This window comes from Pipistrellus hanaki, assembly GCF_964339955.1.
Source record: "Pipistrellus hanaki genome assembly, chromosome: 6".
Lineage (NCBI taxonomy): Eukaryota > Metazoa > Chordata > Mammalia > Chiroptera > Vespertilionidae > Pipistrellus > Pipistrellus hanaki.
This window is the reverse complement of record NC_140508.1, coordinates 30812798-30837834: the sequence shown is the minus strand read 5'-3', so window position 1 is coordinate 30837834 and position 25037 is coordinate 30812798. Positions and strand designations below refer to the sequence as shown.

At 41.4% G+C, this 25037-nt stretch overlaps 1 protein-coding gene across 3 annotated transcripts in view; it reads right to left on the bottom strand.

The window, feature by feature from the left end:
• Positions 1-1751: 1751 nt before the first annotated feature.
• RNF24 (ring finger protein 24) overlaps positions 1752-25037 on the bottom strand; it is a 55957-nt gene continuing 32671 nt past the window's right edge. For 2 of the 3 annotated variants that reach the window (XM_084886860.1, XM_084886858.1), the window contains 4 exons: positions 16914-16956; positions 14085-14126; positions 5199-5278; positions 1752-4480 (listed from right to left, as the gene is read on the bottom strand). In XM_084886860.1, the coding sequence (XP_084742986.1) occupies positions 4342-4480; positions 5199-5278; positions 14085-14126; positions 16914-16956 (304 nt within the window). In that variant the 3' untranslated portion in view covers positions 1752-4341. The remainder of the gene's footprint in view (positions 4481-5198; positions 5279-14084; positions 14127-16913; positions 16957-25037) is intronic. The other variant, XM_084886859.1, reaches the window with a different exon arrangement.

The following is a 25037-nucleotide window of genomic DNA, read 5'->3' as shown; positions in this document are numbered from 1 at the left end:
GGCTGCTGCAAAATTGCTGGGCCTGCACTGCTACAGCTCTTATGTGTCCTGTCACAGATCAGAAAGTCTGGAAACTACCTGTGCTCCTGTCATCTGGACGTCTGTGGTAGGAGTCAAGGAGGGACTGCAGTTTCTGATTTGTATAGAAAACAATTCCAGTGTGCTGCAATCAATAATAAAAATGCCGTTTTCAAAAGGAATGTGATTGTAAAAGGATCACCCCCCGTTCTTGGCTCACCTTTTACAGATATTCTGACTTCTGGTACAGCTCTTCCATATGAATAGGAATGTTCCTGAATATAGTATCACATGAGCAAAGGAGAACACCCCCCCCCCACACACACACACATACACTTGTGTGCACTTGTATATACACACATGACCTTGGGGAGGCTACATAAGGAACAAAACTAGGTGCTCAAGGGGTGAGAAGCTGGGCTTGCTGGAGGTCAGGGATACAAGGAAGACTGATTTCAGAGTTAAATTTAAACATCCAACAGTGAGCAACAAATCGGGGAGCACTAGGCAGATGGAGGTGAGGGGAAGAGGAAGGGAGCCCCACATAGCCTGTGTGACAAACACTGCCCCTCATGACATCTGCCACCTGCTGGGCTCTGGACACAGCTAATCCTTGCAAGAGCCAGCAGATAACCATTATACCAGGGGTCCTCAAACTTTTTAAAGTGGGGGCCAGATCACGGTCCCTCAGAGAGCTGGAGGGCCGGACGATATGAACTAATTCCTACTGTAACACCTCGGCTGCACTCACTGCCCAAAAAACCTGGCGGGCCGGATCAGACTCCTCTGCGGGCCGCATGTGGCCCGCAGGCCGTAGTTTGAAGACCCCTGCATTATACCCTGGGTGATGGATAAGATAACTGGCAGAAAGGCACCTGGCTGGGGAGTGACAAAGATGCTTCAAATCTGATCACTTTCCAGAGCTCTGGGGATGCCTCCCAGTAATTTCTGTAGTCATTAAGAATAGCTTAGCCCTAACCAGGTTGGCTCAGTGGATAGAGCGTCAGCCTGTAGACTCAAGAGTTCCAGGGTTGATTCCGGTCAGGAGCATGTACCTTGGTTGGCACATCCCCAGATAAATGCCGGAGGCAGGTGATCGATGTTTCTCTCTCATCAATGTTTCTAGCTCTCTATCCCTCTCTGTAAAAAAAAAAAATAAAAAATTTATATATATATAAAAAGAATGGCTTAACAGTGGGATCAGGCCATGGAGATGACAGACTTTGGGGCTGTTGGAAAGAGCCTGAGGTTAGGACAGGGGCGTGGCATTGGGGAAAAGAACTGTTTGTGAAGAACTGGCTATAAGACAGTGGTGGGAGGCCCCGGGTATCTCAGCCCAGACACCCTCATCCATGGGCCACCTGTTCCAATCTGTCTTGACCTACTCCCTTCCAGGAATAGGCCTAACCAAATCACAGTGTCAAGGTAAAGATAACCAAGAACCAAGTCAGGCTGGTTTTGTTCCATTTCTAAAACCAGCTGAAGTCTGGGCTGAATTCTATTCCACTAACCCATGGCACACAAGTAATGTCCAATCTTCGAGCTGCTTAAGTAAAAAAATAAAATAAAATAAAAATCCATGTTATTAGCCAGTGGTCTAAAAGCAGATCAGAGTCCCCACATGTCTATAGATTATCAAAAGGTCACCCACTTAGACAAGTGTGGACAGCAGCCTCACTGTGAGGGGTGAGCCTGAACCAAGTATATTAAGGGATCCTCGACTCATTCTTTAAAAAGAAAAAAGTCTGGATGGAAATTTACCTTTGTCACACAATGCTGGAACAGCTGCCAGCTGCATGCAGTTACCAGTGCAGTACAGGGAAGTGCCGGCGGAGGACCCAGTGTGGGCGGCAGATGCATTCAGGCTGTGTTGCTAACTGCCAAGCGACAATGGCTATGCTGCGAAAGGACGCCACACCAAGAAAGGGGAGAGGACTGAGCAGAGCGGGCCCCATCTCAGTGGAAATGCTGCGTTTTAAAAGCCTCCCCCACATTCACAAGTGTTGAGATCGTATTAGTGGCACCTCCTGGGACAAAGCAGACCCACTATGGTGCCAAGTGGAGAGTGCAAGCCTCTCAAGCTTTCCTCTAACCTGTTTGGCTTTGCACCTCTGGCCCAGTGCGTGCCCGTGCCCTCTGCTTTCAGCTGTGACACAAGGAAAGGAATTAGCCTCCCTGTCAATACAGGGACAGGGTGAAGCTGTCTCCCTGTTACTGACAAGGACAGAAAAAAGCTGCAACTGGGAGGCTATCACCCCACGAAACCGGAGTGGAAGAAATCTGCAGCACAGAGCACAGCATTCCTCCTCTGAGGGGAAGGAAACTCTCTTATTTGAAGTCCACAATTTGTCCCAACGCCATTCCAGGGAAAATGGTGGGTTGCTGGTCATTAGTGAGGCTAGTCCAGAAGCAAGCCTACTTGGTCACTAACAATATTTCACTGTAAACTGGGTGCTTTGCAGCATTCAACTCTATTGTGCTAGAGAGAACACAGAAACAGAGGGTGAAAAGTCCAAATAGTTCTTTTCATGGGTGCCAAACAGGCTAAGGCTTTCATATAAAAATATTCCACACTTCCCTTGCCCTGTTTAAGAAATAGTCCAGTTGGCATACCATAGGAATACCATACACTAGGTCACACAGGAAACGGCCACTTCTGACCAAGGGGAGTTGTAATTTTCCAAACTGGATTCCTCCCAGCACTTCGCTAGGCTGACAGGAATTTTCCTCATCCTTTGACTGCAGCTACCTGAGCCAAGGGTAAGTTCCCTTTCCCATTCTAAAGCGGTAGAGGCTGGATTCCAGAAAAAGTTCTTGGATAAATGCCATAATCGGAATTGCAAAACTTCATCCTCTCTCCATACCATGCAGGCAGCATCTCCAGAGAGAAACCGCCCCCCTCACACCTGTGAGGGAGCAGAGGCAAGCTGACAAGGTACCCATCCCTAGAATGGAAGGAGATGGAGAACAGAGCTGTGGAAAAGAACTACAAAGTTCTCAGCTAATTTATACAATATTCATGAATCTAAAGGATTCTGAGTCACTTCTAGAAAAGTTGGACAGAAAGAGCCAAAGAAAAGCATGCATTTCTCTCCTGTAAAGACACTTGCAATTATTTTTTGCAAGTCCGAATACTGGACACTTGCAATTATTTTTTGCAAGTCCACACACCAATGAGTGAACAGCCCTGTAGGAGCTTCCTGAAACTATTTACAATTTCAAGTGGGTCCCTGGCTAAAGAATTACAGAGGGATCTTGTTTGGGATGTTTTAAGTTGTTAAAAAGTCAATGCCAGCATTTTCTCTGAAGTAGAAAAAGAGAGGGCGAGGAGGGGAGAGGAAAGGGGGCCAGCACCCTCCTGTCTCAGCAGGGCCAGGAGGACTAGCCATTCTCCGCTGTCTGAGGGCTCCCAGTGGCTCCCTCCCAAGACCGTGGGCCAAGACCAGCAGCCATGCTGGAACCACACTTCGACCGGGGGGATGTGGGCAGCACTCTGAGGCCCTGGGGCGCACGCGGACAGCAAGGGCTCAGGCCCAGCCCAGGCCCAGGCCCAGGCCCACTGGGGCCCCTGATGGGCTGCTTGGCTATGCCTCCCTGGGGAGGTGGATGTGGAGTAAGAGGAAATGGCTTCTGACCAGGCCTTTCCAAGCGCATCTAATGTTTTCAGCTTAGGTAACTTGATAGGCAGATGTAAAACCGAGGGAGAAGTGATAGTGAGGGGCACTGTAACCAAAGCCCTTGGGTTCCAAGATGATTTTATCAAAGGAATAGGTGGTGAAGAGCCTTCGTTGGCACTGTCTCACCAACCAGGCAACCGGGCGTGCTTCGGCTGAGGTAACCGCTGGTTCTCCTTGGCTCAGGGGCTGCCGGGAAGGTTTGCTGCTGCTAAGGCATGCACAGTCTGCACAGAAGCTCATCTGTCCACAGGGCAGGGGCGTTGGTGGCTTTAAAGACCTGCCCTCAGTTCCTTTCTCTAGCACTTGTGTTTATCTTCCCTTCTGCTTGACAAAAGTCACCGTACGTGGAGATAAGTGTCTGGGAGACAGCATGGAATTGAGTTGGCAAGAGACTCCCATGAAGTTTCTTGAACCAAACCCGCAGGCTCATTAACTTCTTTCCTCTTGACATAAGGTACTGTCAGCGTGCTTTGGTTGTCACATAACCCAGAAGTCTGAGTTCTTAGCTTAGGTGGCCCAAGAGTTTTTCATGAGGCAAAGGAAGTGGCAGCTGGTATCCCAGGTAGAACAGCCACCACAGAGAACGCTTGTGTTCCTCTTGCCTCCATGTGGACGTGGAATCCGGCAACAGTGATCCTGTGGTGAGCTATACAATGTTCTCTGCCCCTGGCAGGGGCCCCTGTGGGGGTCCACGGTCCTGCTTACTGTGCAACTGGGCCAGCTGCAGAACCGGCATGTTGCACAGTGGACACACTTTCCGAACCTCCAGCCACTTAATAAGGCACCTGCAGAATGAGACACCACAGGAGGGAAGACATCAGCGCCATGCTCACGGACATCGGCCCACTCACCCACCCACCCACCCACACATTTTACATGTTGAACACATCTGTCGCCCAGAACAGCCAGGTCCTAACGAGCTCCACCCTCAATGGAGGACCCACTTTGCCCTCTGGAGGAGCCAGAGCTCCAAGCCTGCTGCTCCCTCAGTCACCGTGGTTTCCTAAGGGAGTACAGTGAGGGTGGTGCAAAGTAGGAGAAATAAAATTTTCCAATAGACATGCAAAATGTACAAAATTGCAAGGGAAGAGGGAATATGAATATGTTTGCAAGAAGAGGGAGGAGAGAGCCCCACACTACCATTTACATTCAGACTCATCTATCTTGCTTTAAAATAACTACGTTTTGATCAACGTAAGATTTTTGAAGTGGGAGCTCTCATTGGAACGTTCCATTCAGTAGTGGTTTTATAGTCTGCGCTCCCAGGAGGTGTGGGTTTGTCTGGCATTCTGCCCAAAGTCCTGCCATGGTGCTCATGTCCCATGTCCCCACTTCCTTCTAGTGCCATGTACACCCCCCTCCTCCCCCCACCCCCCCAGGGTGCTTTCTGCATTGCAGACCAATCATGAAGCCTTCAAGCTTGTCTGGCACTGTTCCAAGCCCACAAGCTGGTTGATGTGCCTCAAACTCAGGTTCCCTTCAATAGTTCATACCAACACTTACTTTCTGTGGAAGGCATGCTTACACGGACAAATCCCCAACTCATCTCGAGGCTTGAAGTCTTCTAGACACACTGCACAGAGCTGGAAGATAAATTCACAGATGAGGAAAGTGTCTGCTAAGCACTGTCCCAGGTCACAGAGTAAAGTGCAGGCCCCGAGGCCCAGTCATCTGAAGGAGTTTGTAATGTCCCACAGTTTAAGCGAAAGAAAGAGGCTCGACTGGGCAAGGTCTTCTGAAGAGGAACCTTCTCTCTTCCTGTGACATGTCTTCAGAGATGAAGAGCAGGTGGGAGAAGACAGACAGCAAAAGGCAGTTTGCGTTAGTGCGTCAGAAGGGTCTGACTTAGGTTAGTCCTCACTAGCAAGGCTGCACATGATGTGTGCCAGGGGCTGGCTCTCTGCAGAGGTGCTCTGCCTGCTCAGCTGCACGGCTCTGGCAGGGACTGCTCACGCCCAGGGCGGGCCCTGACACTCTCCTTTCTCTGGTAACATGCCCTCACTCTGGCACTGTCCTTCTGTCAGTATCTGTCTCTGTCATGTAAAATGATAAGCCCGGCTGGTGTGGCTCAGTGTGTGAGCGTTGACCATAAACCAGGAGGTCTCAGTTTGATTCCTGATCAGTGCAATGCCTGGGTTGCAGGCTCAATTTCCAGTAAGGGGAGTGCAGGAGGCAGCTGATAGATAAATCTCATCATTGATGTTTCTACCCCTTCCTCCCTCTCCCTTCCTCTCCCTGAAATCAATAAAAACATTTAAAAAAAATTATTCAAGAGTCTCTGAATCAGACTTGAGAAAATGTGCAGAAGGGCCAGGACTGCCGACAGGCGGCCAGGCTCCGCAGCTTTGAACGGGCTTTTCTTTCACACCCACATGTGGGGGGTTCAGCCACCACTTCCTGGGCACTTACCAGTGTGCAGGGACACCACCCACCAGCACCTTTACCCACTTTACAGATGAAACAAGCTCAGAGCAATCACATGTTTCCTGAGGCCATGCAGTTGGTGAGTGTGGCTAGGCTGGGTCAAAGGTCTCCTGCACTGATGTGCTGTATTCCTTCCCTCTTGCTTTCCTGACCATCTCCAGGGGTCCTGGCTCAACTATTAACATTTCTGCCCAGACTGATGACATGGCCTCTCTCTCACTTGTTTATAACCTATGACATGTAACCCAATCTTTTAGGTTATGTGACAGGACATGTGGCTCTTGGTGCCCCGTGGGCAGTGCCATGAATGCTGGCCTTCCAACACTCTTCCCTCAGGGACTTGTGTATATAGCAGACAGGATCTTCAGGAAGAGGAGTAAGAATATCTTGTCAGTCTTGGAAATATTGCCAAGACAGCAGGAAAGCAGGGAGGAAGGCAGGACAGACCGCTGGCCTTGGCTTGGACACCCACTAGCTGTGCGATCTCTGCCATTCGGATGCCTCTCAAGCTCTGTTCCTTCATCTATGTAACGTGAGGACACCACCTGCCCCACCTCCTTCAGAGGGCTGTTAGCAGCCCAGGCTGGTGGGATCAGGCTGAGGAGCGGTACGGCAGCCTGCCAATATCAGTGGCTTTTACCCATTGTTGCAATGGGAGCACTATTTTCAAGCCCATTTTATTCTGGCCGAAGTCTGAGAACATGCTGTTGGTAAAGATGAGACACTAGCTGCTCTAGCTTTGAAGTGACCTCAGCTTCCTACCTGTAAAGGCGGAATGATGTTCCCATCTCCTAGCTGTGTGAATGGGCCCTGTGGCCTTAACCACTCAGCTTCCTCCTGGCAGAGCCTTCTCAAACACGGTCAGGACTCTGCTGGCTCTGACCCAGCACTGATCCTACCAAAGGACAAGAAGTTGACAAGCCACTAATTTTTATTTGCTTATTTTTCCAGGATCCCTAATTCTAAAACCACAGTCACCTGAAAAAAATCCCACAAGATAAATTCTGACACGTTAACTGCTAAAGGGAACAAAAGTCAAGGACAATCACAAAGAGAAAAGGCTTGGATCTGACTTCTTAGAAGCACCCTGAAGGGTCAAACTAATTTTACAACTTTAAAAAATATATATATTTTAATTGAGTTTTAGAGAAAAAGTAAGAGGGAGGGAGAGAGAGAAAGAAACATCAAAGTGAGAGAGAATCCAGTTGCCTTTTGTATGTACTCTGATTAGGCCTGTGTCCTGACTGGGAATAAAAACGATGACCTTTTGGTGTATGTGATAATGCTTAATCATCGGAGACACACTTGCCTGGGCCTCATTTTACAACTTTAAAGATCACATTTTGCAAGTAAACTTTATCCAATATGGTGCCGGAGCAACTGGACATCCACAGGCACAGAGCATGATATGACCCCTAAAGCATAGGCAATCAAAAGAAAAAAAACCCTGACAAATTTGACTTCATCAAATTAAAACTTTTGTTTTGCAAAAGACCCCTTTAGATAAAAGATTGGGATAATTATTTGCAGATATTTTATTTTGTAGGCCTTTATTATTACTGAGCTGTAAAAGTTATTATATACTCTGAATACTAGACTCTTATCAGGCATAAGATTTGCAAATATTTTTCCCTGTGGGTTTTATCAGAAAACCATAAAAAAAAAACCCAGAAGAAAATGGCACAACATTTAAAAAGTGATGAGAGAAAAGAACTGTCAACCCAGAGTCCTATATATATATCCAACAAAAACAACCTTCAGGAATGAAGGTATAAAATAAAGATATTCTCAGATGAAGGCAAACTAATAGATTTCATAGCCAGCAGATCTGCTCTATGAGAATTGTTAAAGGAAGGTCATTGGACAGAAGAAATATGACAAAAGAAGTAAACTTGGAATGCTGGGAATGAAGAGCAAAGGAAATGATAATTATCTAGATAAACATAATAGACTATTCTTCCTGTCTTAAATTCTCTAAAATATATCTAATGGTTAGAAGTAAAAATATATAACAATGTCTGATGGGATTTCCAATGTATATCAATGTGCTTTGACAGCTATTATATAAAGGGGAAAACATAAAAGGATTTATATGGACATAAGATTTCTACATTCCAATTGAAGTGTGAAAATATTGATTCTTTTTGTAATCTCTAAGCAATCACTTAATATACAAAAAATAGTACAAATCACAACAGATAAAGTAGAATACTAAAAATGTTCAAATAACTGAAAAGAAGGCAGGAAAAGGAAAATAAAGAAATAAAGAGGGGGGAAAGTGGAAGACAAATAATAAAATGGTAGATTTAATTCCAATCATATCAACAATTGCACTGAATGTAAATGCTCTACACATACCGATTAAAAGACAGATTTGCAGAGTAAATAAAAAAAACATTTCTCAACTATGTGCTGCATATAAGAAAACTCAAATAAAATTATACTAGAGCCCAGGGGTGCACAAAATTAGTGCACTGGATGGGGGCAGGAGGGGGGATCCCTCAGCTTGGCCTGCGCCTTCTTGCAGTTCAGGACCCCTCGGGCTATGTCCCCGTCGGTTTAGGCCCACTCCTTCCTGCCTGCCTGCCATGGAGGCTCCTGCCACTGCCGCTGTGCTCGCCAGCCGTCAGCCCAGCTTCTGACTGAGCAGCACTCCCCTTGTGGAAGCGCACTGACCACCAGGGGGCAGCTCCTGCATTGAGCATCTGCCCCCTGGTGATCAATGCATGTCATAGTGACTGGTCATCCTGCTGGTCGGTCAATTTGCATATTAGGGTTTTATTATATAGGATATTACTTAAAAAAAAAAATCCTCACCCAAGGGTATGATTTTCATTGATTCTAAAGAGAAAGGAAGGGAGAAGGAAAGAGAGAAAAAAACCATCAATGTGAGAAACATTTATCAGCTGCCTCCCACATTGGCCCTGACTGGGGATCAGACCCACAACCTGCGTATGTATCCTGACCGGGAATCGAATCCAAGATCCTTTGGTGCATGGGACAACACTCCAACCAAGTGAGCCACACTGGCCAGAGTAAGGGATATTACATTTTGATAAAGAGTCAATTGCCAAGAAGACATAAAAATCCTAAATGTGTATGGACCTAACAATGGAACTCCATATAAAAAAGCTGTGGTACATTTACACCATGAAATATTATGCAGCAGAAAAAAAAGAAGAGTCTCTTACCTTTTGAGACAGCATGGAGGGGCCTGGAAAGTATTATGCTAAGTGAAATAGGCCAGTCAGAGAAAGACAAATATCACATGCTCTCACTCATATATGGAATCTAGTGAACAAAATAAACTGCTGAACAAAACAGATTCAGAGACATAGAAGCATGGAACAGACTATCAAATCTCAGAGGGAAGGAGGAGGTGGGTGGGTGGGTGGGAAGAGATCAACTGAAGAACTTGTATGTATATATGCATAACCCATGGACACAGATGAAGGGTGAAGGGTTGGGGTGGGGGGCAGGTATGGGTTAGAAGAAGATAATAAAGGAAAAAAGGAAACATCTACAATACTTTCAACAATAAGGATTAAAAAAAAAAGAAATGAGAAGACATATATTTAAAAATTAGAAGACTTGACACAGTTAAAGATGCCAATTTCTCCCCAAATGATTTATAGATTTGATGCAATACTAACCAAAATCCCAGCATGATTTTTTAAGATATAGGCAAGCTGATGCTAATATTTACTTGGAAGAGCAAAGAAACTAGACTAGCTAAAACAGTATTGGAAAAGAAAAATAAAGTTGAAGGATTTATACTACTTGATTTTAAGACTTACTATAAAGCTACAGTAATTAAGGCTAAAGAGATAGATAATAAATCAATGGAACAGACTAGAGAATCCAGAAACAGACTCACAGAAATATGGCCATCTGATTTTTGACAAAGATGCAAAATAAATTTAATGTAGAAACAACCACTCATCATAGCCAGAACAAGGGACATTGTGGTGAACAAATTAAAGAATAAGTGCAGATGGAAAGCAGATGATAGACTAATGCCAAGACTCTCAGGTTTTACCTGAAAAGCTCCAGATCTGACAACAACTATCTTCCCCATGGCGACAATTAGCTAGAATTGAGTGTTAGCAACCCCTCAACACAGGACCTGCATGTCCCAGTGTGTCATAGCTTCCATGGCACCTGTTTCTCTTGATCCCAAGATCCATTAGATGCCATTTATTATCTCACTAGCATGGTTAGAACTAGAAACTAGAAACATGCTTTTTTTAGATATAGATATAGTGTTCCTCTATATTTATATTTCTGTTAAAAGGTGGAGGAAGAAAAAAAAGGGTAAACTGAGTTTTAAGAGAGGATATTTTTCTTTATAGAAGGACAATGTATTATCACTAGAGGCCCGGTGCATGGTGGGGTCTCTCAGAGTGGCCTGCAGGGATCGGGCTGAAACCAGCATCCAACATTCCCCCGAGGGATGTAGTAGTGTGCGGAGTGGTAGGGGCCGGGAGGAGGCGCTCCTGCCATCCGGGGCCCACTCATCCTGGTCAGCTGAGCATCTGCCCCCGTCTTTCATCGCTGCCCCTTGCTTCTCCTGGTCTTCCGCACCCAGCTATGGAGAAGTGTGTCCTTAGGGCGGAGCTTCCACAGCCTCGCTGGAGATGCCGAATGAGGCTCAGAGAAGTGGGGTGAGTGTCCGAGGGTAGCCTCCCTGGGGAGCAGTGGAATTTGGGCTGATGGCCTGGCTTCCCAATGTGAACTGCAGCTCAGCCCCACCTGCTTGCAATCTTTCATGGACTCAATCACCTGTTTCTCTTTTTGTCTATCCAAGTTGACTCCCCCAGCCACTCGGTGCATGTGTATGCAAACTAACCCACCATCTTTGTTGGGTTAATTTACATACACACTCCTGATTGGCTGGTGGGCGTCATGAAGGTATGGCCAATTAGCATGTTACTCTTTTATTAGTGTAGACTAGATGCCTAGTGCACGAAATTCGTGCATGGGTGTATGTGTGTGTGTCCCTCAGCTCAGCCTGCATCCTCTCCAATCTGGGACATCCCTCTCAAAATCCAGGACTGCTCACTCCCAACTGCTCGCCTGCTTACCTGCCTGATTGCCCCTAACCGCTTCAGCCTGCCAGCCTGATTGACACCTAACTGCTCCTCTGCCAGCCTGGTTGCCCCTAACTGTCCTCCCCTGCAGGCCTGGTCACCCCCAACAGGTCTCTCCCTCTCTTAGTGGGTGATCTTCCAGTGTATCATGTTTTATTTATTCATTATGCTACTGATGGACACTTAGCTTGTCTCTGATTTTTCACTATAATAATTATTCAATAACAGTATTCATACTGAAATCACTGTATAATTAGGCTACACACACACACACACACACACACACACACACACATACACACAAACACAAGTTTGATAAAAAATAGTTTCATTATCAAAAAATGCAGTTGGAAAGAACCAAATGAATTGTGAAAAACGCATAATGCCTCTAAACACAAGCTGTAGAGCAAGGTTAGGTTTTCCAAGCTATGGTTTTAAATAGCAGGTGAAGGGTAGCTCAGTAGCAAGGTCAGACCAAGCAAACCTGAAATTGGTGGGTACAGCTGGGGTATGAACTATGATAGACAATACTGCAACACAATGCGCTTAGGATAAAGACTGTAAACCGATGGGTCAGACCAATAAGGAAGACTTCTATTCCTGTCAAACCTGGTTATTCAATATTGCTAATGGATGTCAGGACTTAATCTTTTAATTTGTGGCCATCAAAGAGACCCTAAGTAGAAAAGGGATCACCCGCTATTACTGCATGTTAATTTTGGCCATGTGCCAAAGTTAACTTTTGGGAAATTTAAAAAATCAAACAGTAATTGATGTTTGAATTTAATTCAAGGTTAGGCCTAAAATGCTGTAACACATCAATTTCTAATGAAAAATATGCAGAAAGAGCAAAGGATTTCAAAGTGTTCAATAATAGAAATCATTTTTATTATTATTCAAATAATTTTATAATCTGTCTTTAGAGATAGGCAATGTAGCTTTACCACAGATAATCTAAGAAAACAGATATTACACGTGCAACTTTCCAAGTCCTTGTTTTAAACACCAACTCAAAACTCAGAAAGAGAAAAGGCCCTAAAATTAAAAATAAAAATTCTGAGCATTTTTAACTAGAGGCAACACAAGGAAAAATTAGAATTCTTTTTTTAAAAAAATATATTTTATTGATTTTATACAGAGAGGAAGGGAGAGAGATAGAGAGTTAGAAACATCGATGAGAGAGAATCATCGATCAGCTGCCTCTTGCACACCCCCTACCGGGGATATGCCCGCAACCAAGGTACATGCCCTTGACCGGAATCGAACCCGGGACCCTTCAGTCCCCAAGCCGACGCTCTATCCATTGAGCCAAACCGGTCCCGGCGAAAAAAATTAGAATTCTTATAGATTATGTGTCTTAAGGTATACATCAGGGCACACACACACGCTTTTGTATTTAAGTTACAAAGCATAATCACAATAGGGAACACCTATGGACCAACCACCATGCAACCTCAACTCGAGATAATCCCAAGAATATGTCTCTCTCTGTGTGTTCTTCTCTATTCCACCACTCTGCCACATCTCAAACTCCCACCTCCAGAAATAACCACTGCCTTTTTTGTGCCATTGGTAAGAAGGAACTACTGGGAACATTTTCAAGAGTGAAATTACTGCAAATTCACCTTGAGTAGAAAAACCAACATATCTATCTCCTATTCATAGTGCACTGACAGAAAGCAGCATTCCTGCTGCTATGCAATCTTACACGGGCACCATCCCTACTAAACATATGAGTTACGTTATTATCTTAGTCTTCACACAATTGATTTTTATGACCTCATCCTCAAATATTCTATTAAACTGACCAAAATAAGCCAAATTTTATTTAGTTAGTTAATCCTCATCTGAGGCTATTTTTCCATTGACTTTAAGAGAGTGGAAGAGAGAGGGGAAGAGAGAGAGAAATATCGATGTGAAACACATGGATTGGCTGCCTCCTGCATACAACCCGACCAGGGCCAGGGCCCAGTGCATGCCCTTGACCAGAATCGAACCCGGAACCCTTTGCTCTGCAGTCTGACGCTCTAGTCACTGAGCCAAACTGGCTAGGGCTTTCCACTGATTTTTATTTTTAATTTTTATATTTTTATTGATTTTTCACAGAGAGGAAGAGAGAGGAATAGAGAGCCAGAAACATCGAAGAGAGAGAATCATCGATCAGCTGCCTCCTGCACACCCCCCACTGGGGATGTGCCCGCAACCAAGGTACATGCCCTTGACCAGAATTGAACCTGGGACCTTCCAGTCTGCAGGCTGACGCTCTATCCACTGAGCCAAACTGGTTTCGGCATTTCCACTGATTTTTAGAGAGAGTGGAAGGGAGGAGGAAACTAGAGAGAGAGAAACATGGATATGAGAGAGACTGATATCAATTGATTGCCTCCTGCATGCACCCTGGGCCCCAACCCGGACGGGGGATTGAGCCTGCAACTGAGGTTCATGCCCTTGGCTGGAATTGAACCCAAAACCCAAGGGCCAATGCTCTATTCACTGAGCCAAACCGGCTAGGACAAAATAAACCTAATTTTTTTAAAAAAATCTTCACCTGAGGACATACTTAGAGAGAGGACAGGAGAGAGCGAGAGACAGAGAACATCAATGTGAGAGAAACACAATGATTGGCTGCCTTTTGTAAATGTCCTGACTAGGGATGGAACTCACAACCTGGGTATGTGCCCTGTCCAGGAATGGAACCTTCAACATTTTGGTGCACAGGGCAACACTCAACCAACTGAGTTATTCTGACCAGGCTAAATAAACTTAATTTTTTTCAACTTCCGAAAATAAAGACTTTTAAGCATATCACAGTTTATCACTCTATTAGAAAATAGCTAAAAAAAAAAAAGACTAAAATACTTATAAGGCAACTTACTTCATGCAAATTCAGTTCTTTTACTTTCTCTTTTAATATAACCTGTAAGACAAAAAGTATGTTTTTATGCCCATTTAAGTCTGTAATTTTAAAAATTTCTCATTTTTCTCATTATACTTAAAAATATTTTTCTTTTGTATATATAGTTAATTTCCCCTCTTATTCAGTATTGAAGAGAATTTATTTTTCAGTTTGAGATAGAACATTTTATCAACATTCTTTGAAATTGAACAATGATGCAATATTTTTCTTGAAAGCAGCTTTAAAGTCTCTTTGACAATAGATTAAATTTTGGGAAAAGACATTAACACATGCCCATATAGACTAAGTGCAAACATGGAGTAGGAAATTTACTGCCTTATGGTTCAGTAAAACAGCACTGGCTGAAGGGATTAATTAATAATTACTAAAGATTAAAAAGTAAAATTAATCTTAATTTTAGAAGTTTTGCTCATTATTATACATCACTATGCTCAGAAAACTTTATCTCTAACTAGAGTTATGTAAATAGGCTTAAAACTTATCCAGGTTCTGTTTCTGACTTTACAGTGACTGGTTATCAGTTAAAAGGAATGCCAAATGATAAGAGGACAAATTGCTGCTTAAATTGCAAAGTTCTGAGAATAAACTTAGCTTATTAGAATTATATATCATATTCAAGTGAGAAAACAGACAAGTGAAATTTGGGAAAAATCTCTATTTTGAGTATCATATACCTGAATCAAAAATAGTTTTGAGGGCAAATCACATTTTCAGAAACCACAACCAAAAGCTACCATCTAGCTATGCAGAGATGTGTTAAATTTCAAATTCAGTATTTTTAAGGATAATTCTTACCATGTCTTATGACTTTAATAGTTCTATCAATTAATTTCACCTTTTATTTTATTTATTTTATTTTAAATATATATATTTTATTGATTTTGTACAGAGAAGAAGGGAGAGAGATAGAGAGTTAGAAACATCGATGAGAGTCATTGATCAGCTGCCTCTTGCACACCCCCTACTGGGGATATGCCCGCAACCAAGGTACATGCCCTTGACCGGAATCGAACCCGGGACCCTTCAGTCCCCAAGCCGACGCTCTATCCATTGAGCCAAACTGGTCTCGGCTAATTTCACCTTTTAAATGACCAGTAAGGCCAATTTTATTTTAAAAAGACTATATATATATATATATATATATATATATATATATATATATATATATATTATTGATTTGTTTTTTACAGAGAGGAAGGGAGAGGGATAGTTAGAAACATTGATGAGAGAGAAACATCAATCAGTTGCTTCCTATACACGTCCCCACTGGGGACGTGTATAGGTACATGCCCTTGACCAGAATTGAACTCGGGACCCTTCAGTCCACAGGTCGACGCTCTATCCACTGAGCCAAATTGGTTAGGGACACTTTTACTTTTTAGTTAGCTTTTTTTTTTTTTTTTTTTTTTTTTTTTTTTGTGTGTGTGTGTGTGTGTGTGTGTGTGTGTGTGTGTGTGTGTGTGTTTTACATACAAATAACTTGTAGGTTGTCAAGATCATGAAAGTACTGAGAAAAAAAAGATTCATTTATTTAGAAAACTAAAACATTTCAGTTTGTGTATGAATCCCACATGAAACACATAGGGCAGAGTGTGGGGTTACCTATGACATCAATGTTGACATCTAAGAAACTTGCTCATGAGCTCAGATTTCAGAGACAAAGGATGGACAAAATGATAAGTAATCCTAAACTGGTGATGGTTCTGTAACATCATGTCATAAAGGTTAAAGACCAAAATAAGCTGAAGCTTGCCCCACCTCTCCCCAAAAAGCTAAGAACAACAAAATAATTTCATGCTTTAGTTTAAAAGAAAAGGAACAATTAGGCCCACTGTTTGGTGTCTGTGGTAAAATGTTAATGAATGACACATGTAAGAAAAACGAAATTTTACTTTGCTTTCAAGTAAAGCTAAGTTTATTAAGTTTATTACTTTAAAGAACCAATCAGTAAAGGGTAGGGGTTTCCAGATGATCCAAGTAGACTTCTAGGGGTGTGACATTAGCTAACATTTAAAGTACAAAAAGGAAGGATATGCAATCATTAGAACAGAGCTTGTCGTCTCTAAGGAAGTTGTTTGTTTTTAATAAGAGAGGTAAAAAAATTATTTAATGGAATTTCATCTATATCTATAAAAGGTTAAGTGACCAACTGTATGTCCGTCTGACCAACCAACCGGCTGGTACATATGATGTGCACTGGCAATTTAAAAATAAATGTTGACTTGAGCATGTGTGATACATATAAAGCTCTTGCTGGCATCAATCACACATATGTGTTTTGATCTGTCATTGTTGATCATGAATTTAGTTGTTTTTGTTGACATTCTGAAGCTAAAAGAAAGCAGCTATTATGCCTTTGTTGTTATATCATGTTATTTATTTATTAATCAATTTAAATGTTATTTTCATATACATTTTACTAATTTTCTTTCATCTCTGACATTTCGATTATAGAGAAAGAGTGAACAGTGATATTAAAATATTTCTTTTAATTAATTTCCTTTCAATGTGCATGAATCCATGCACTGGATTCTTTAAGTATTATAAGCTACAGCATCTTTCTTTAGCAAAATGTTAGCTTAAGTTCCCTGTTAAAGTATATTATTGCATCAGGTGAACTTTCAATAATTAAAAGGAAGAGTACTTAAAGTTGATCTATTTTTACTGAGAACTGGCAAATAAAATGTTAAAATGAACACAAGTCCTAGTTTAAAAAGACTGCAAATCTGAGTCCACATATTTTGGGTATAAAACACTATCAAAGTCAAGTTGAAGTAAATTTCTCACCTGTTTATAGGCATAAAATTCTTTGTGTGCTTGATGTCTTAGCCTAAAAGACAAATGAACAATGTAATATTGAGATTTCCAACACAACAATTTGAAAAAAAATAAGGAAACTGCTAATTTTGGTAACAATTTATATAATTTATAGTTTAAAATCCAGAGTCTTTGTCTTGAAATATACCCAAATGACACATCTGTTACATATCATGAGAAAGTGAACAGTGAACCATGAAATGATATCTAAATATAAATTAAAGTAAAATTTCATTAAAACAAAATCTCATTAATACAACAAATATTTTAATGAAACCTCAATTCTTTTTATGTTGATGATAGTCCACTTGTTTCAATATTTAATATACCATATTTTTAAATTTAAAATTTTAAGTATAATATACATCTAATAATTACAAAAACCTTAAGAATTCAGCTAATTAAAAAATACACGTACACATTTATATACACTTGTTAACTATCACCTAGTCAAGATACACCTTTACAGCACCCCTTCAACGACTTCTCCCAATCAATATCCACCCAAAGAGGTCACCATTTTCCTGATTTCTCTCAATATAGATTAATGATGTTTGTTTTGAACTCCACATAAGTGAATCATTTGGTATACTCTTTGCATTGGCTTCTTTCAGCCAACAGTTACTTTTGAAATTTATCTATGTTATTGCAGTAATTCTCTTTTTGACTGATATATAGTGTTCCATTGTCTGAACACTATAAATATAATTTATCTCTTCTACTGTTGATAAATATTTAGATTACTTCCAATTTTGGGCTACTATTTTTTTTTTTAAATCAATCTTTATTGTTCATATCATTACAAAGGTTCCTCATTTCTTCCCCTCTCCACCAGGTACCCACCCCACCCTCCGCCCCCTCCCCATCCCCCATTGTCCTCATCCATAGGTGCAGTTTATGTTCAGTCTCTTCCTCCCTCCCTTTCCCCGACAGTAAATCCCTCTTCAGATAGTAAATCAGTTACTTAGCATTTTCTCATATCAATAATACCTCCACATGCCCAATGATACATTTCACACAAAAGACATTTCCAAATAGGTCAACCAGCCTCATCCAGGCCTCACCCAAGGCACTCACAGATCAACACCCCAGCCCTATACTAACTCAACACATCCAGATCTAAGCCTTCATCACTTGATTCAGCAGACCATCTAGTTCCCACAAATGTTTCCAGCCATGTCTGAGAGGCAGCCATGGGGCAGGGGCAGGCGAGGAGCGAGCTGTTCCGGGCCTGGCTGCTCCGGGCCTGGCCTCTGTTGCTCTGGTTCGTTCCACAACCAGCTGCTCCGGGTCTGGTCACTGCCGCTCCCGACCTAGTTGCTCTGGACTTGGCTGCTGCTGCTCCGGGCCTGGCCGCACCCAACCCGGCTGTTCCGGGCCTTGCCGCACCCAGCATGGCAGCCGCTGCTCCGGGCCTGGCCACATCAGACCCAGCTGCTCCGGGCCTGGCCGCTCCCAGCCTGGCAGCCGCTGCTCCGGGCCTGGCCGCACCCGACCTGGCTGCTCCGGGCCTGGCCGCTCCCAGCCTGGCAGCTGCTGCTCCGGGCCTGGCCGCACCCGACCCGGCTGTTCTGGGCCTGGCCGCTCCCAGCCTGGCAGCCGCTGCTTTGGGCCTGGCCACACCAGACCCGGCTGCTCCGGGCCTGGCCGCTCCTAGCCTGGCAGCTGCTGCTCCGGGCCTGGCCGCACAAGACCCGGCTGCTCTGGGCCTGGCCGCTCCCAGCCTGGCAGCTGCTACTCCGGGCCTGGCCACACCAGACCCGGCTGCTCTGGGCCCGGCTGCCCCGGGCCCGGCCGCTCCGAGTCTGGCCGCTCCCAGCCTGGATGCTCCGGGCTTGGCTACTGCTGTTCTGGGCCTGGCTGCTCCCAACCCGGCTGCTCTGGGCCCGGCTTCTCTGGGCCCGGCCACTCCGGGTCTGGGTGTTCCTGGACTGGCCACCCTGGGCTTGGCTGCCTCCGCCTCAGGCCTGGCTGCCACTGCAATTTTGGGCTACTATTAATAAAGCTGCTACACAAATTCTTCTACATGTCATTTAGTGGACATATACACTAATTTCTGTAGACCTGCTGATCCAAAGTGCTTGCACCAATTTCTACTCCTGTGGGTAAAGCATGAGAGTTATAGTTGTTCCACATCTTTGTCACTGCTTTGTAAGGTTGGTTTAAAAAATTTAAGCCAATCTAGTGGGCATTCAGTGGTATCTCATTTTGGTTTAAATTTGCATTTCCCAAATGGTGTGCAGAACCCTTTCATATGCTTATTCCCAACTGGATATCTTTTATGAAATGCCTGTTTGAGTTTTTTGACCATTAAAAAAAAAATGAGTTGTCTACCTTTTTCTTATTGATCTATAGGAATTCCTTATATATTTTAGATGTGAGTCCTCTGTTTGGTCTATGTACTGTATCTACTCCTACTCCGGGGCTTTTGCCTTTTCTTTCTCTTAATGGTATCTTCTGATGAACAGACACTTTTATTTTAAATGAAGTCCAATTTATCAACTAGTCCCAATAATGTCAGTTCTTTTTGTGTCCAATTAAAAAAAAAAAATCTTTGCCTACCTCCAGATCATGAAGATATTCTCTTAAAAACCACTTGTTTCATCTATTACATATATATATATATATATATATATATATATATATATGATCTGAAATTACTCTTTATGTATGATTTGAGGTAGAGGTCAAGATTCTTTTCATCGACGTGCAGATTTTTGTTTGACTCATTTATTATAAAGATTCTCCTTCCCCACTACATTACAGTGGCACATCTATTTTAAGTAAGACACAATACATGAGTCTATTTCAAGAGTTTTTATTCTGTTCCATTGGTCTATTTGCCTATATTTATGTACTAGATTGAACAGTGTCCCCTTAAAAATTATATCTGCCGAAGCCGGTTTGGCTCAGTGGTAGAGCGTTGGTCTGCGGACTGAAGGGTCCCAGGTTCGATTCCGGTCAAGGGCATGTACATTGGTTGCGGGCACATCCCTGGTAGGGGGTGTGCAAGAGGCAGCTGATCGATGTTTCTCTCTCATCGACATTTCTAGCTCTCTATCTCTCTCCCTTCCTCCTCTCTGTGAAATATCAATAAAATATATTTTAAAAAAAATTATATCTAACTGGTACCTTAGGATATAACCCTATTTGGAAACAGTATTTGCAGATTATTTAATTAAAATAAGGTCATATTGGATATAGGGTGCATATTGGATTTAGGATGGACCCTAGTCCAATATGACTGACATCCTTAGAAGAGAGGAAATACAGGCACAGGGAAGAAAGCCAGGTGAAGAAAGAGACAGAAATGATGCAGCTGCAAGAGGCAAGGAAGGATCCCACCCTAGAGTCTTCAGAGGGAGCATGGCCCTGTTGACACCTTGATTCTGAAATTCTAGCCTCCAGATGGGAGATTAAATTTCTGTTATTTTAAGCCACCCAGTTTGTAGTATGTGGTTACAGCAGCTCTGGGAAACTGATGCACCTTATATCAATACCATGCTAGTTTTGTTTTTTTAAATTTGTATTTTAAAATAATTTTAGATTTACAGAAAAGTTGCAAAAAATCAGAGTTCCCATATACCTCTCTCCCAGTTTTTCCAATGTTCATATCTCACACAACCAGAGTACAAAAATCAAAGCAAGTAAATTAACACTGATATATCAACAAAATAAGAGACTATTTAAATCTCACCATTTTTTTTCACTAATATCCTTTTCCTGTTCCTATGACCCAATCCATGTCTCCTTAGCCTTTCCCAATCTGTGGCAGGATCCTTCGTTTTTTTCTTTCAAGATTTTGACATATTAACCATGATCACTTGTTCGTGGAGTGTCTACTAGGTCTCTCCACTATAGTTATTATTTTCCTTTTTGAAACTGACCAACACTTTGCGGGAGAGATGTTGAAACCATGTAAAATCCTACTCATTCTCAAGCTTTTGCCCACTGATTTCGCACTCATCTTGCTTGCAACAATTACTGTAGTGTTCGCCTGGTGGTGGCTTGGTAGTTTCCTAATTCCTGCATAATTATTAACTGGAATTCTTCTGTAAGGAACATATGTCCCTTCTCCTTCATTTGTTTATATCACTTTGGACTCATGGATATTTGTTTTAGTCTGTGGGTTAGAGTTCAATATAATCATTATTTTATTGCTCAAATTGATTTAGGTTTGGCCTTTAGGAGCCTCATCGGGTTGACTTCTGTGTCCTTTAAATGTGCCCTCATCTTTTGCCATGAATTTCCTTGCTTATTAGCACTGAAAGATGTTTCCGGCTCATCTTGTATTTTCCACGCCCCATTTGTGGAATTAGCCACTTCTTCCAAAGAACCTTGGATCTTTTTACTGGAGAATAGTGTTTAGAAAGCAAGATCTGGGTGCTAGGTGAATAGCACTCTGTTTTTAGTACTGGAGCTCTGTAATAAGCCTTGGGTCTGGCATTAGAAGTCCTCAAGCTTTGTTCCTAATTACTTTCTTGGCTACTCTTGTCCTCTGCATTTCCATATCAATTTCATGAGCTTGTCATTTTCCACAAAAAATCTGTTGGGATTTTGACTGAGATTGCATGGAAGTTATACATCAACTACAGAAGAACTGACATTTTTGCAAGATTGAGTTTTCAATCTATGAACCTACTTATTATATCTTAATTTCTTTTTACACATTTCTAGGTAGAATGGTTATATATCTTTCATTAGATTTATTCCTAGGTATTTAGTAAGTTTTGATCTACTATAAATTATAAATTGTTTTCATTTTCTAATTAATTGTTGCTACTACATAGAAAAAACAATTTTTGTATATTGATCTGTATTTAATGACTTGCTAAGTTCACTTATTATCTTTAAATAGTTTATCTGTAAAATATTTTGGATTTTTTAATATATACAACCTTTCTGTCTACAAATAATGACAGTTTAAACTCTGCCTTTTATAATCTTTAGATATTTTACTTCTTTTTTATTTCATTTCATTTCTTTTATTACTCTTTTTTATCTGCATTGGCTAGGACCTCTAATACAATGGCAAATAAAAGCAGTGGCATCACTATTGGAGGCCAATGGAGGGGAAAGAGGGGACATATATAATACTTTCAACAATAAAGATTTAAAATTTTTTTAAATGTGTAAAATAAAATTATATAACTAAAAAAGACCCAACCCATCACTATTTAAGTATGTTTTCTCTAGATTTTTTGTGCATAACCTTGATATAAACTTGTATCCTAGTTTTTGATTTATAAAAATCATGAATAGGTATTAATTTTTGGTTTAAAAAAATATGTCACAGATTTGAGAAAGGGAGAGAGTCAGAGAGAAACATCAATGAGAAACATCAACCCGTGGCCTCTTGTATTCCCCCCACTGGGTATTGAGTCTGCAACCCATGCATGTACTCTGACCAGAAACTGAACTGGTGACCTCCTGGTTCATGTGTTAATGTTCAACCACTGAGCTCATCAGCGGGACTTTATAAACTTTCCCCCCATCATCCTCCTGCTCCCCCCCCCCCTTTTTTTTAAACTGTTAATGTGGTATATTGCATTGATACCTTCATTCCTGGAATAATGTCCACTTCAATATAATATACTACCATTTTTGCATATCCCTGAATTTGATTCACTAATATTTTGTTCATGAGAGACATAAAGTCTGTAAGTTCCTTTTTTGTAATGTCCTTGTGAGGCTTTGTATAATTTTAGTCAAAATTATGCTGTCCTCTTTATATATATGAGTTGAGTATTTCTTTTATTCTTTGGAAGTCAGTTAAGAGTGGTATTTTCTTCTTTACTGTTTGAAGGACTCCACTGGTGAGGTTACCTGGCTTGTAGTCTCTTTGTGGGAATGCTTTAATAACACATTCAATTTCTTAGTAGATATATAGTTACTAATATTTTCTATTTATTCTTGAGTTAGTTTTTTTTATTCCTTTAATAACATTTTAAAATATTCCTTTGTTTGTACTCACATAATATAAAATTTAACCATTTTAAATTGTATAATTCAGCGGTGTGTAGTGTGGTCACAATGTTGTGCAACCACCAGCTCTCTCTAGTTCCAAAATTTTTTGTCACCCTCCAAAAACTATGTGATCTCACGAAGTGGTCTCATTAAGTAGTCTCCTTCTCCTATCTCCTGGTAACCTCTAATCTGCATTTTGTCTTTATGGATTTGCCTATTATGGATAGAAATATGTATGCCTATATAACAAATCACACATATGTGACCTTTTGTGTTTGGCTTTTCACTTAGCATAACGTTTTCAAGGCTCATCCTAATTGTAGTATGCATCAGTTCTTCACTCCTTTTTATGGCTGAAATATGTTATAATTTGTTTATTCACTCATCTATTGATGGACATCTGGGTTTTATACATGTTTGGACTATTATAACAATGCTGTTATAAGCATTCCTGTATAAGTTTTTGTGTAAGCATATCTCTTCTTTTGTCTTGGGTATTCACTTAGAAGTGAAATTTCAGGGTCATATAGTAATTCTATGCTTAACTTTTTGAGAAGCTGCTGAGCTCTTCCTCACAATGGCTGTACCATTTTACACTCCTACAGGCAACATGTGCAGGTTTCTACTTCTCCGCATCCTCACCAACATTTGTAATTTTCCATTTTAGGTGTGAAGTGGTATCTCACTGTGGTTTTAATTTCATTTCCTTACTGATCAATAATGTTGAACATCTTTTCATGTGTTTATTGGCTATTTGTACAGGTAGGGAAAAAGTAGGTTAACAGTTGTGAGTATGCAAAAACAGTTTATTCTTTAAAAATATATATATTTTATTGATTTTTTATAGAGAGGAAGAGAGAGGGACAGAGAGTCAGAAACATCGATGAGAGAGAATCATCGATCAGCTGCCTCTTGCACCCCCCCCACTGGGAATGTGCCCGCAACCAAGGTACATGCCCTTGACTGGAATCGAACCCAGGACCCTTCAGTCCACAGGCCGATGCTCTATCCACTGAGCCAAACTGGTTTCGGCAAAACAGTTTATTCTTATATTATTTATTAATTATTGTATTATCTTCCATATGAAAACTATAAACCTACTTTTGCCCTACCCTGTCTATCTTTTTTGGAAAAATAACTAAGTCATTTGCCTATTTTCAATTCAGTTGTCTTTTTAAAAAATATGTATATTTTTATTGATTTCAGAGAGGAAGGGAGAGGGATAGAAACATCAATGATGAAAGAATCATTGATTGGCTCCCTCCTGCACACTCCCTACTGGGGATCAAGTCCGCAAGCTGGGTATGTGCCCTGACTGGGAATAGAACTGTGACCTCCTTGTTCATAGGTTGACGCTCAACCACTGACCCACACAGGCTGGGCAATTCAGTTGTCTTTTTGTTGCTGAGCTGTAAGAGTTTTAAAAAATATATTCCGGGTGTTAATCTCAACCATTCTAAAGGTAGTCTTTTCACTTTCTTGATAATGTCCTTTAATGAAAAAATATTTTTAATTTAAGTCCAATTTATCTACTTTTTCTTTTGTTGTTTGGGCTTTTGGTGTCAAATCTGAGAATCTATTGCCAGTCCAACTTCCTAAAGATTTACCTATTTTCTCCCAAGAATTTTATAGTTTTAGCTGTTATTTTTAGGTTTATCTATTTTTGAGTTAATTTTTATAAAATGTGAGGTAGGGGTTCAACTTCATTCTTTCACATGTATTATTTAGTTGTCCTGCCATCTATTGAAGGGACTATTCTTTTTTTTTTTTTTGAAGGGACTATTCTTTTTCCCCACTAAATGGTTTTGGTACTTTTACTGAAAATCAATTGGTCACAGATGTTTGCATTTGTTTCTGGACTCTCAATTCTATTTCATTGGCTTATATGTCTATTTTTATGCTAGTACCACAATGTTTTAATTATTGTAGGAAGCTTTGAAATTAGGACATGTGAATCTTCCTGGTCCCTCCCCCTCCCCCCCCCCCCCCAATATTGTTTTGGCTACTCAGGGCTCCTTAGAGTTCCAAATAAATTGAGGATCAGTCTCTCCATTTTTGCATAAAAATTGGGATTTTTAAAATCCTTACATGAGGATATGTTTATTGATTTTAGAGAGCAAAAGAGAG